The sequence below is a fragment of the Dromaius novaehollandiae genome, chromosome 2 (genome assembly GCF_036370855.1).
Source record: "Dromaius novaehollandiae isolate bDroNov1 chromosome 2, bDroNov1.hap1, whole genome shotgun sequence".
Lineage (NCBI taxonomy): Eukaryota > Metazoa > Chordata > Aves > Casuariiformes > Dromaiidae > Dromaius > Dromaius novaehollandiae.
Window position 1 is genome coordinate 65,004,116 of NC_088099.1, and position 14,096 is coordinate 65,018,211.

Below are 14,096 nucleotides of genomic sequence, written 5' to 3' on the forward strand. Positions count from 1 at the left end.
GTCTCAAGAACAGAGTTTGAACTGAGGGCAAACTGTGGTATACCTGCTCCTGAAACCTAGAGAAAATAAAACAAAACAGAACGTGATCACGTAACTACCGCCTTTATCATACTGCACAAAGGGGAGGGGGATTAAGGTTGCACAGGCAGCTTTAGTATTAATGTTACCTAACTTTGAGCGCGTGACTCAGCATCCCTAATAATATTATTCTAACATAATTTTTAATGTGTAATTACTTATACAGCTCCAGACAGCAGGTGTGCACGATGCTTTATAGGCATATAAAGTTGACCAATCCCTGCCCCAAGGAGCTTGCGCGATGACACCACACACGGGATGGGAAAGGAGGGGTATGGGAGGACATGAGTTGCAACAGTGTGAGATCATGAGATGTGTTTACTGCCACGTAAGCAACATTTCAGCTCCTCTGTGGTTTCTTGTTACTCATTTAACACTATATATTAAAATCTGTTGAACAGATTAGTAACACAAAGAAATCAGCTGTAAGGAAGGATATGAAGAAAGAGAACTATGTTGAACAGTGTTCAGTCAGCAGTTAGTATTAAAACGTTCACAGTCAAACGTTGCGTGTAGTCAGTTATTCATACGGTGGTAGCCCTTGGCACCTCGAGCTGCAATCAGGCACTATGCAAACGCACCATGAGATACGATAGCTGTGTACAGACTTCTACTGTGAAAACAGTAAGTGGCTGCGGGGGACATCAGAGGCAGAGGGAAACAGAGGTGGTGTAATAGGTTAGAGGCAGAGCCCAGGGTACACCTAAAGTCTTTTCACATTCGATTTGATGCTCTACATGCTATAGACATATTTGGATTACAGTTACTTAAACAAAACATCCCAAAACAAAACCAAGAGAAGAGTGCGCCTGCAAGTTGCTCCATGTACCAGACAACAAGAGCATGGGGGAAGCGCTGGTTGGGAACCCCTGGAATTGGGCAGCTGCTTCTGTAAACCTCTGTTCTGGTTTTGTGTTCTGGGAACCCTGAGATTTGAACTCTGTTGTTACTATTATTTCTGTGTGTGCAAAGCCAGTGGTATGGGCAATTTCTCAGTTGGCCACGTTATTATGCTGCTATGAATAGACAAATCCACTGCATGTTGAAGAGTGTACCCTTAAATGCTCACAGCTTTCCTTGACTTCAGTAGCAGAGGAGTGAGGTGCAGACCCTGGCCAAAAAGTCTCTGCTGTGATTTTCTACGGCTGTCAAGCATTTCTGCTACACAGAGACCACCCAGGCTTATACGATTCTAGAAGCTCTAAGAAAAATAAATTAAAAATAAATATACAATTAACCAAAGTAAGCTTCATGGCAAAATATTCTTGACGATCCCTTAGCACACAGACTAAACCTTTCGAATAAACCTGCATAAGAGCTTTAGATCCGATTCTTCTTTTCACTGTGGTCCTTTACAATCCACTTGCAAAATAGCACTTGTGCTTTCTTTAAAGCCTTGTTCCCCTCTAGATATTATTTGCTTCTACTTTAAGAGTACTTTTCATTACTCACACAGTATAATATGGTTTTAATATAAAGAATTATAAATACTTACGAATTAGTTATTTCACAGGACAACGCTAAGCCCAGATTTCAATCAGCTTTACCATTTACAATGATAAGCTAAACATCTCCGTTATTTTTATTAGCTTTTTTCCGAAGGCTGGTCCAAATTAGTCCCTAAATGAAATTTCTGGCTTCAGTGAAGCTCAGACTCGAGGAGGATGCTTGATTCACTGCTGCTAACTGCTGTTACTTTCAGTCATGATGCGTTCTCCAAATATCTTCCTTTTAGAATTGAGTTTGATCTTAGCACGGGGACTGACTGAATATAAGAAGGAATTATTAAACTCCATGTATAATTTTCCTTGAAGTTTTGTAGCTTATGAAACATACTTAAAACTCTGTATAGCATGATATCAGTTACTCACACGAATGATGTATTTTAACTTGAGTGGGGATTCAGAAGGCTGGTTTGGCCCTGAAAGCAGTCCCTGTTCATCAGAAGGACCACATACAATCTCAGAGCTCCCAACAGATTTTACTGGTGGGCTGCGGGTGCTGAGACAGCAAAACTCTGAAACTGATGTTCTCCAGATTTAGCTATACTCAAAATTGTACTCAGAACTGATTCAAATCCCACTAAAACAAGTTTTTTGTAGGTTTTAAATAGGTTTAAAAATATACAGGTTGTTACCAATATTTCTTACCTAAAACAAAAAAATTTTTAAAAAAATCTGTTTTTTTCCCTCTGCACTTAGGAAGTGGCTTTTGAAAAATTAGCAATTTAATCTCAAAAAGAGTTAAAAGAGCACAATTTTCAAAGCTGGTTTGATTACAAACATAGGTTAGGAGTGGAACGGGATTTAGTTTCAAACGTTGCTGGCGCATTCAGAACATAAACACTTAAAAGATACTACTATCAGCATCTCTGCTGTGGCAGTCTATATGGTTGCTGCCACAAGACTAAAATCAGTCCCAAATGTTTGATTTTGCTATGCCCTAAAGTTGATCTGAAATAATTTTGCTGTCCCAGAGCCTAAAAAGATAATACAGTTCATGAAAAATAATCTCGCGTCCTGAACAACAATAACTGCCTCCTATTTGTGCCTGAAAACTCTCCTCTTTAATTGTGGAGACATGAGACAAACACAGAATATTTAGAATGATAAAATCACAGAAAAAAAAACAGTTTAGAAATTACCCCTGAAGGCCATCTAGTCCAACCTCCTGCTCCAGGCAGGGCCAGTTTCAAATTTAGATGGGACTGTCCAAGGCTTTGTCTAGCTGGGTTCTGAAAACCTCCAAGCATGGAGATTCCTCAGCCTCTCTGGCAGCTCCCTCATGCGACAGCTGTGCTCTTGCAGCCCAATATGCCGCATTACCCCTCATCACTGTGCTCATGTCTTGTCACTGTAAGAGTGCACAGCCAACTCACAGCTGGACACTCATTGCAATGGACACAGTGGGCAACTTGTTATCCACTAGGAGCCCCAGCTGTTTTTGGGCAGCTGCTCCCAGTTAACCAGTCCCTAGGCTCTCCCATCACATGGGATTATTCTGTTCCAGAAGCAGGACTTTACAAGTGTCTTTCCCCAACCTCGTCAGGTTTCTGTTTGTCCATTCCTCCAGCTTGGCAGGATTCCTCTGAATAGCTGTCCTGCCCAGCAGGCTGTGAAGCATTCCCCCAAGTCAGCGTCATATGCAAAGTTGCTAAAAGCATATTTTGCGTCATTGTCCCTTTGTTTCTTCTGCGCATACTCTGTTATTAAAAATTTTGCATGTTTGCATAGCAACAGTAAATCTCAATGCAATGGAAAAAACTGCTACCTTTCACTGATGTGAAAGATGTGGAAAACACTGACTTTCAAGAGCTAGCGTGTCGCTTAGGTTTTAATGGCCTCTTTTATTGCACTAAAATACAGAACAAGTCCAAAATATTTTCCACTGATTAGGATTGTTCTTACAGGGTATTGCTTTGATGCCTTTATTGAACATTACGGTAACTTTTATTATTTTTCCTGGATGTGTATGTGTTTTTTCCAATTTGGATCCTGCAGTTTTGAGGAAAGTTGGGATTAATTGTCTTACAAGGCCTGATCTATGTCTACTGAAATTAATAGGTTGCTTTTTTTGGATCAGGTCTGGAATGTTAATTGCAGCTACTATATTAGTCTAGCCTATATAAGCCTCCATATAGACCCTGCACAAGGATCTAAGAAATTGTAAAAGGCCAAACCATAGGGAAGAATGCATTGTTAAGCAAGTATCTAAATGAGACTTGATCTTGTCTCTGTTGACACTGATGGGAAAAGAAAAGCCCTGAGATCATTCCAATTGGGTAAATACTGACTTTGGCCTAATTTATCCTCCATTACATGATCCAAAATGAAGTTCTCCTTCAGAAATGTGTGGAAGGAAATAACTAGGTCATGATACATACTCTTATGAAGGGGCTACAGATTAGCAGCTGAATGGAGAGAGACCAGAAAGCACAGACTTTGTGTCAACTGAGAATTCAGAGGAATTTCTGGCCCCTATCCCATGACTCTGCAGCATCACACAGAGTGGATCCCTGTCAGTACTACCAGGCCACCCTCCTTGCTGGAGGCACAGCTTCCTATTTGGCCAGTTTGTATTTGCAAAGTCCTATAAATTTTGGGTTCCCTTTGCAGCCCTGCCACCAGCTATGTGAGTTTTGGCAAACAAACAGTGTCAGAGTCACTTGTGCTTGCAGGCAGTTTCTAGTTACATGCCAGGGTCTCGCATTTTCTTGCAAAAACTTCAGGAAAATGTTTGTTTATGAAAAAAAGAGGGGGGAATATGCTGAAAAGAAAGCCATAGGTATAACAGCAGTGGAGGTTAGCATCAGTTGAACATATATGCACACACACAAACACAAATCAAATCCTAAATTTCACTGGATACAGTCCTTTTCCATCCAGCTTTAAGTGGCTTGATTCTTTCCATCTTACGATTGCATCCAAATCTGACCTGAATGTAATTTTTCTAGATCAACATACAGTAAAATTTTAAGTACCTCACATGCTATCAGTACTACAGAATAAACCAAACTCTAACAAAATTATTTCAGACTTCTTGAAGAAATTAACTCTGGAGGGCAGTGACCTTCTGCAAGAAATGTAACTACAAGTTCAAACAGAAAAGTGACCTTTTCCTGTTGCTACAAGTATGCCACTGGAGGGGATGTGGCACTGAGCTTTTTCATCGGGAGGAGTCACTTGGCATTGGTACTCGTTTATGAAAGGGCAGAAGAAAGCAAAAGTTGATTTTGTTAAGTGATTCCCCCTACAAGGGGGCCACGCAAGATATTCTTAAAGAGTTGGTTGCAAATGGATTTTTACCTCTCTGGAGCACTGTCAGATCCCACGTTCTCACAGCAGGCATTCTTGACAGGGCACGTGTCTCTGCCATATGTTGTGTCTGCCTCAGTGGAGTCTGTGAAGCCATTGACCCACCTGTCTCTCAACTTCATACTGTCATTTTGTGAATCCAAAGATACAATATCTGATGGGGAGCTCATGACACCCGAGTCTTCGGTGGTGTCCTCAGATGCAAAACAGCTGCTTTCTGAGGCTGTTTCTTCTACCTCTGATAGCTCCAGAACCACATCATCGACTACATAAACATTATCATGTGCAGGCAGCAGGCTCTCTAAATGAAATACAGCAAAAAAGAAAGTTAGCTGAAACTCACTAGTAAATAAATTAAACCACCAAGAGTGAGATCCTGAACCCACTGAACTCAATGGGTGTTTTACCACTGATTTCATCGTTTCCAGATATTTCTACAACATACATTCCTTTGTAGTTGGAGAAAAATAAATTAATGCCATTAGAAACAGTAGGACAGAGCTCAACATTTGTATACATGATAAAGATGATTTGCAAAATGATAAAATTTTGTTGTTCTTTGCTTTTAGAAAAGTGGCTTGCCTTGCCTTTCTTGTAAAATTTGGGTTTTATAACATTCATGTCAAAGCTGTTCCCTTACTTCTCTGAAGAAACAACTCTCTGGGGACAGCTTCTTGGAGAGCTAGAGAAATGGGAGCTTTCAGCTTCTTCAAATTAAAGGGCAAAAAGGTAAATTTAACTGAGCTGGTAGGAATGAAAAAAATAAAAACTAACAAAAAACAGAAGACGGAAACAAAATTCAGCTTCAACAATAAACCAAAGTTTAAATGATGTGCTACAAAAAAATTCACTGCTGTTACCACTTCTGATGACATAATCTTATTATTCCTCTTACATGCTGGTAAATACATCATGACATTTCTGATAAGAAGTCTATAATGAGGTAAAAATGGGCAGTGTTTCCCAATTAGGATGCTGAATTGGTAAATTAGATCTACTGCTGGCCCACTGGGCAAATCACTATCTCACCATTCACAATTTCCTCTGTGTTAAGTGGGGAGAACAACCACCATCTCCTCTGCAAAGCATACAAAATCAACTAAAAAGTGTTACAGAAAAGTAGACACCATTGTGCTTAACACAAAGCAGAATCTCTTGCATTTTTTGGTTACTTATAAGGAAGGAGATGAAGGGATATGACCTTTGCATGTTTAACTCTGTTAAAGTTGCAAGTGATGAGACATGATCAGACACAGTAAAATTTTTTCATGCTCTGTTTTAAATTGGTGTGTATCGGCTAATTGGCTTTCTGTTTTTTGTGAAAAATAAGATTTTGTTATTTCCCTTAGCAAATGTACAAATCTGGACTCCATCTTGCAGTTATGCCATTAAAGGGGAACTTCCAACAATGTCAATAATTTCAGAGGGACCGAGGACAGAATCAAGCCCAAACACACTGCTTTTGATCAAAAGGAATCAATAAAGACTAATATGAATGTTTAATTTGGAATTACAAATGTGCTCCATTCTCTTCAACCTCAATAGGCAAAAGGAAGATTAAAAAACATATGTTATGGCCTGACCTGCAAACACTTGTGGTGGATGTTAATTATAGGAGAAGTCTCAGGTCTCTAAGCATGATTATGAGTAAGCATACACTTAACTGTTTATAGGGTCAGAATGTGTAAGGTTTTGAAGTATATATGCATCGACAGGGCAGTAAAAAACAACAGGGAGAAAAAAAAGTCTGTATTATGTTGCATACACAGAAGGATTTTCTTTAAGTCAGAGGAAAAAGATGTACCATAGAAATTATTTTTTAAGATGTACTTTAGCAGTGAAGCTTTGAGTAAAATTAAAATAAAAATCAAACCAACATTCTCCTTCACTGAGGTTACAAGATGCCATTAAGTGCTGAAATTGATTTCTGACAGCAGAAGCAATAAAACCCATAGGGTTACAAATCATGATTAAAGTTGTAAGTGCTGTCAAGCATCAATATTAATGATGGAGATGATACAAAGACTCTATTGTGACTTTGGAAGGAACGTTACTTGATTTCTTTGACCTTATTTTCTATGACATTAGCTCTAGGTTCCAGATTTAATCCAAGGGATTGTTGCATTTAAAAATATCAATTAAAAGAACGAAGTACATGTCATCGAATGCATTATGGTACGCTCATGACAGAACAACAGTTAGGAAAACACCAACATCAAGGAAAAATAAGAATTATTTGACATTAATCGCCAAGCAACACACAGCCACAAAAATACACAGTAAACAAACAGACAACAGTGTATAGTGCTTGGTTTTCAACAAAACAAACAACAAAAAACCCCAACAACAACCCACCACCAAAACATTAGTAAAAGCTGTAATATGTTAAAAACAGAACAAAGTGAGATACAGTACAGCAAAGAAAGCAATTTAGAGAGTAGGAGCACCTGGAAAGTTTTGGAGTAATGCACAATGCAGTATACCTTAATGCAAAGAGACCTCTGTACAATAAAGGCCACATCTGTTGTCCCCAGGATGCCATTAATGAGCCTCACGCATAGCTGGGGCAACAATTTGTAACGTGTTACCTACTTCCAGTCCCTGACACAGGGATGGCAGGTTTTTCTGAGCTGTGCCTCTCATCTGCTGATCCTCTTTTCTCCTGCCTGCAAGTATTTTCTGATGTAGAAGAACTTGCATCTTCCCATTCAGGAATTTAGTCCCTTTTGGTCATACAACCCTACTAGCCTACTGCAAAACTCTCTTACTGATTTTATCATGCAAGCTCAACTGCACGACACCTGCCCACCCCTTCTTCCCATACAACAACGAACAAAACGAAAACCAATTCTGGTGTTATCAGGGTCTATGTGAGCACTGATCCATCAGCTCTGGTTCTCTCTAGCTGCATCATTCAATCCAATGGTAGATCTTCCTTATTCAACGTCTTAAACTGCAATTCTATTCTGAAGCAAGGCAATATAGAAAAGAATCTTTCTATTCAACAATTCACACAAAAACAAAATATCTCCCTCTCCTCAAATCTATCAGTTTGTCAAAGCAGTTCACTATATACTTTGTGATACAGTACAGTGAATTAGTAGCAGATTTCCACTACTACTCACCTGAACATGAAAGCATACACATAAAACATAAGCACTAAAATCGTATGTCATGTTAACAACCTTGTTTCAGCTAACAGCAGCAAAAAAATGCCATTGTTTTGAAGTGGAGACATCCTTAGGAAGATTAAGACTCTATTCTTCCTTCTATAAGTTTCCACCTTCGTTAAGTTTCCACCAGTGCGAACTGAAGATGATGGGCTGCATGAGCACGTAGTTTACCAGGCAATGATAGAGGACATGAAAAAAACCCTAGCTCAACTTGCTGAGTGGTCCTGACTCTGGGATTCAGAAAATATCTTTCGTATCTTCCCGATTTTTGCACAGAGAACTGGATAATGTGTAGTAGAAGATGAGATTCTGCCTTGCAACTTCTGCATGATTTTCTTCAGAGGCTGAAGCAGAAAAACACCACACACTGAGCACAGTGTGATCCCAATGATGACAGCTGACTGAACTTATTTGCTGGTAGAAAAATCCCAGCATTTGTGTCTCTCTTCTCTGTCATTACACTAAGAAGATTTCAGATATGGTCTCTGATCTTCAAGACCTTATGCAGGCAAAAAACATCCATGTAAGACATAGAATACTAAACAAGTACTTCAGGATTGGACAAACAAATAGTGATTGCCACAGATACATTAATGCATTGCTGAAACAATGCCGTACCTCAGAAGACTGTCTCTATTTCTAAACACACAAAAATACCAAGCTCTTTCTTCAGTAACATATAACCAAGTCCACTGGCTTCAGGTGGGGTGCTATGTCACAAGGGGAGTACAATTTGGTTTGTAGTCTCCAAGTCATACTCAAATTTCTGTGTGACATCTCATTCCTAACTGAGATGAGACGGTGCCCACCAGTGTCCTGCATTCCTGTTTACCTACATCATACAGCAGGTTGCAGAATCTGTAAAGCCCGAATTAGTTTCATCCCCCGGATCCCCCTTGCTTAGCAGTAGGAGCACTGCGGTTGCACAATTAGGTCAACCACAAGTTACAAAGGCTTTCTTCTGGGGGGCAAAGGGGGTTGTTTTTAAGAAACGTTGCCTGTGATCATCAAGAGGGAAAGAGGAGAACAGCTCATCAGTAAAGAATGCGAGCTTCTTGTTTAACACAAAAGGGATCTTGTCGTTTTAATCTCAATAGACTCTAAGTAATTAAGACACCACTGAACTCCACGCTGAGAAGAATCATATCTGCGTTCATACAGTTCGATATTGCATGTATGTACACATTACTCACAGAGAATGCCAATGATGGGTAGAGAGATAAACCTCACCTGGTTTAAATGCTAATCAACACTTTCAGAAATGAAGGTTAAATTCAATATGTGAAGACTACTGCAGGTAAAATCCTCACTTTAATTACTATGAAAATAACCACCACTGACTCTGAATGAGATCAAAACCAGACTTTACGTGTTCAAAAGATGCATATCTTACCCAGACTTAAGAAACCTGAATCGAAGTCCACATTATTAAAGCCCAAGCCAACACTCTCCCTCAGCCCAATGGGCACAAGACATAGTTCTTTACTTTCCGAATTATGACTGTTTGCTAAGTTCTGTCACCCTCCATTTTTACAACACTGCTGGTTGTCTACTGCCACATTCAATAATGACAGAAACAGCAAATCCAAATGCATTTTTTAAAGAGGTAATAGCTGATTTAACCCACACACAGTGAATAACTGGGACTCTGTAACAGTTTTAGAGATACAGAGTTCCTGTAATTCCTTTCAGCTCTTGCTCTCAGGTTAGCAACTATTTTCAGATTTTCCTCCTGCTCCACTTTTTTCTCCACGAAGTAAAACTGTTCTGCTGTAGTTCAAATGGTCTATTACAATAATGTTGTAAAAAATATTAAAAACATCATGATGTTAAACAAAATTCATTCTTATGACCTCAATATTACAACATAATTATTTTTACTGACAGTACTTAAAACTTCTAGTAAGAGAAAGAAATACTGCTCTAGTTATTTGCATCTGCTGTAAAAGTTGGACCATCGCAAAAGACTAGTATTAAAAGAAGTGTAAATTTTTTCAGACACTCGGAGGAAACTTGAAAGAAATGGAAAAAGAAAACATTTATTATGGCAATAATTAACAGAAATCATGAAAATGGACAATACAAGATCAACATAAGAGTTTTTACACAGGTGCAATGCGTTCTGGATACATTTCACTCATTTTGCTCGTCAAACCAAAAACTTGTAGTAATAGATAAGAATTCAAAAGCATTCAGTAAGCATTTAAAGCACAAGACTGAATGGGCTGACTTCCTTCTACTCATGGCAATTGAGACCGTTTTAATTCAGTATGTTTCTTAGCATACCTGAGCCTACATGCAGACTTTTGTTTTTTTTTAATTAAAGGAAAAAAAGAGAAAAGAAATGGTCACTGTTATACATTAATGATAATGGTGGGTGAGGGGGGAACAGATCAAACTCAGACATTCTTTTTTATCTCAATTTCTGTCACTGTGTTGCAGAAACTGGAGCCTTCTGGGAAAAGCTGAGATGAGGAACCAGGATTTTTTTTCCTTTCCCTCCAAAAGGAGGATGCAGGCAACTTAGTTTTGGCTCAGTTCAGTTAGTCTGTAGAATCACAAGATGCTTAAATTTGTAAAGAACCTCTGGGGATCATTTAGTTCAAACCTCCTCCTCAAAGCAGGAATAACTTCCAGCTTAGATGGGGTCGCTGAGGATCCTGAGCGGATGAGTTTTGAAAATCTCCAAGCATGGTGATTCCACAGCCTCACTTGGAAACCATGACCCAATCCCTGGGTGATGTTTAACGTTTCTCCCTATAAGTGATTTTCTCTTTAGCCAAATTAAAACTTTTCTAGCTACAACTTGTAGCTGTTGCCTCTTATCCTTTAACTAGGCACCTCTGAGAAGAATCTGGCTCTGTCTTCCACTTCTTTTAAATGCTACACAGCATTTAAATCCTCCTTACTCTCCTCTTCTGCAGGCTGAACAAGCCCCGTCACCTTTGTGTACATGTGCTCCAGTCATCTCAGACTCTGCTGCCTCTGCTCTGGTTTGTCATCCTGTTCTAGGGAACCCAAAGCTGAACCCACTTTTGGGCAATAGACACAGATGTGGCCTCCTGACAGCTCTCACTAGTGCAGTCCAATATGTGGTTAGACCTTCATCACTGTCAGGGTGCGTTGCTGACTCATGCAGTCATGCATGTGGCTCCCAGCTCTCACATAATGAGATACTTTGTCTCCTTTGTAGCCTTATGCTGCACATTCATGTTTTTTTTTTGCCAATAGATTCTTTAATTGCAGTCATCCATACTGCACAAAACCTAAAACCAGGAGTAAATCCCTTCCTTTATGCACCAGCAAACAGTGAAGACTCACAAAGGACACATCTCACTTAACATATTGTCAGAAAGGCACATATGGGGTATTATTAGATACACCCTGCAAATCTTCGATATTTCCATAGTGAAGCTCAAGCCTACCACAGTTATCCTAGCTACATGCACCTACTCTCCTATGGAGGAAAAATAAATGCAATGTGCACTGATTTAACCTCCTTTACCAATTTGAGCTAGCTAAGCATTTCTCTTGAGGTTAAACCTGTCTGCTGTTGGTTGATACAAATGTATTACCATAATTGTTGCAAAAGCTTTTTCTAGCAATAAAGTTCCCTGCATCAAATACAAGATGGAGTGAAACCAAGGAGTAGGAACTGAAGAGTATTCCAGTCCCTCTCATTGTTTTTTCCCATATACAAAAGACTGTCAAGTGCTGTGCATGAACATTTGATTTCCCTTTCAAACATATGCTGAAAATGGTTACAAAATCTCAGAACTGCACCAGATAAGTCTGTCTACCAGCTCTTCAAAGACTCCTAGAGGAAACTAAAACTTCAAATAAATGGCTGCTATCCTCTCCCATTTCAGACCTTTATTTTCCCCAGCTGCCAAACAGGCAAAAAACCAAGAATTTCAAAACCAACGCAACATGGATTTTCCAAACAGGAGAAAACTAACATACAGGACTTTATCATCCTTCTTTCTTTCCAATAATCCTTTCTTCAATGACTACAAAACCTCTCTGACCTCTGCAAAGCCCATCTGATCTAGAATGCTGCTAAACTGTATTTTTCCTCCTGGCACTCTCTTGAAGCTTGCTCTGCACTGGTTTTGTGCTTGTTTAAAAGCATTATTGAAGGCTTTGATGCCCCCACATTGCAGCCAGTAACTAGCCTTCCCTCTTCTAGGGGACGAGATAATCATGAATCCCAATCCTCAAAAAAGGAACACAAAGAACAAGATGCTCTTTGACTGCGAAAGGATTTATTGTGAAAATAGGTCTTTCCTTTGATTAACTGAACATTTCCACTTGGCTTAGAGAAGGACAGATTTTTAAAAAACAGGTCAGTAGTGTGAGTTGTCCAGTTCCCATTATACGCAATAAAGCATGATGGACAGACTTTCACAGCAGTCCCTGGCATTCAGTATCTGGGGCTGACAGGAGCTTAGAGGTACCTACCAGGTACCTCCCTGGCTCTACCTGGTCCTTTACTAAGTTGTGAGGAGAGGGGCCCAATCAACCCAGTTCAAAAGACTACGAACAAGCCAACAATGTGGTTTAGAGGAGCAGGATAACACAGAAATATATTTAGGAGTACGTAATAGATAGTTTCAGGCTTGCACTTCATAAATCATCATGTGCAACACTAGTAACTTGCAGTGATTGATAATGGGGCTCTTTGCAAGCCCTTGTGGGACCGGAAAATCTAGATCTAAAAACAGACTGCCCTATATAGTAAACCTAACAGAGAAATAAACCACTCTCCACGTTTTGCTGGCGATTATTAGTCTTAAGTGATAGATTTTGGCAATCTGCATCCTTTACAGAAGTGGTCGGCTTTGATTCAAGTACACTGCAGAAGCTAAACAAATGGACTGTGAAGGTGATCTCCATTTTCTTGAGCCACCTTTAAGAACAGACTGCAGACTTGATAAAATTGCTTGAAAAGTATATGCAATATAATGATTAAAATCAGAAGTGATTAGTGCACCTACGCAATAAATCAATGTTTTATTAGGTGACTTTTAAGACCACAGAAAAAAGGCCATTTGCTCAACTTCTTAAGCTTCACCATCTTTCTCCCATACATTCTGCTTTAGTCAATTCACCCTCCTTACTGTTTTTCTCTATTGTTACCAATTTCATAAAATGCCTAATATAGTTTCATATTTCTAGCACAATCTAAAGAAAAAGAAACATAAAACACATTTGCATTATAATTATACTCTCCTTCCCCAGAGACTAGCTGTCAGCAAATTCAGCAAAGAAGAGACAAAAAACCCTCCTTAAGCCAAATACACATACACATATATATACACATGTACACCTGGGGGAGGGAGGAGAGATTATTCCATATCACAAAGGCATCATTCTACTCATTGTGGTGTATTTATTTCTGATTAAAAGTGATCTAAAAGTGGGGGAGGGTAGAAGAGAATCAGGTCAATCTCCAATTAACTATCTATTACTGAAATCATTAGGAATTACGTGCATATAAGTAGAAATTTTGATCAGCTGCTTTCTATTTATGGGGATAAAATATACTTGCCTTACTCATGTAAGCAAGTCTTTTGAGCACTGCTGCACAAATGAGAAAAAAATGCTTTTAGTATATTCCTACCAGTGCAGATTTATTAGGTACTAACAGTGACAAACACTAGTTATTCCTGATACCAACAGTTAACAGTGAACTCCAGACTGGAGTGGACCGGAATGACTAACAAAATGGGAATTTATCACTTTCGTTGTTTTTTTTTTCTTCCTTTTTCACCCTTCAGAACTGCGATATTGCTCTTCAGTTCCTCCATCAGTCCACCCATCATTTTGCCTTACATCACCTTCTATGTTTGCATAGAATAGTATCTATAGTATCATCTGAAGTCAGACACAGCCCTGAGAAAATTAAATGTTTCATGCACAAACCACCTGTCTAACTTACAATTGGGATGGCACAAAATAACTCCATTTAATTGCCCAAAACATGCTTCAGCCAAACCACCAATAACATAAATACCTTCACAAAAGATTT

At 39.2% G+C, this 14,096-nt stretch overlaps 1 protein-coding gene across 6 annotated transcripts in view; it reads right to left on the reverse strand.

Annotated features, from left to right (window-relative positions):
- The window catches only part of COBL (cordon-bleu WH2 repeat protein), a 169,034-nt gene that overhangs the window by 20,254 nt on the left and 134,684 nt on the right, over positions 1-14,096 (reverse strand). For all 6 annotated transcript variants that reach the window (XM_064506701.1, XM_064506702.1, XM_064506699.1 and 3 more), the window contains one exon: positions 4,884-5,193. In XM_064506701.1, the coding sequence (XP_064362771.1) occupies positions 4,884-5,193 (310 nt within the window). The remainder of the gene's footprint in view (positions 1-4,883; positions 5,194-14,096) is intronic.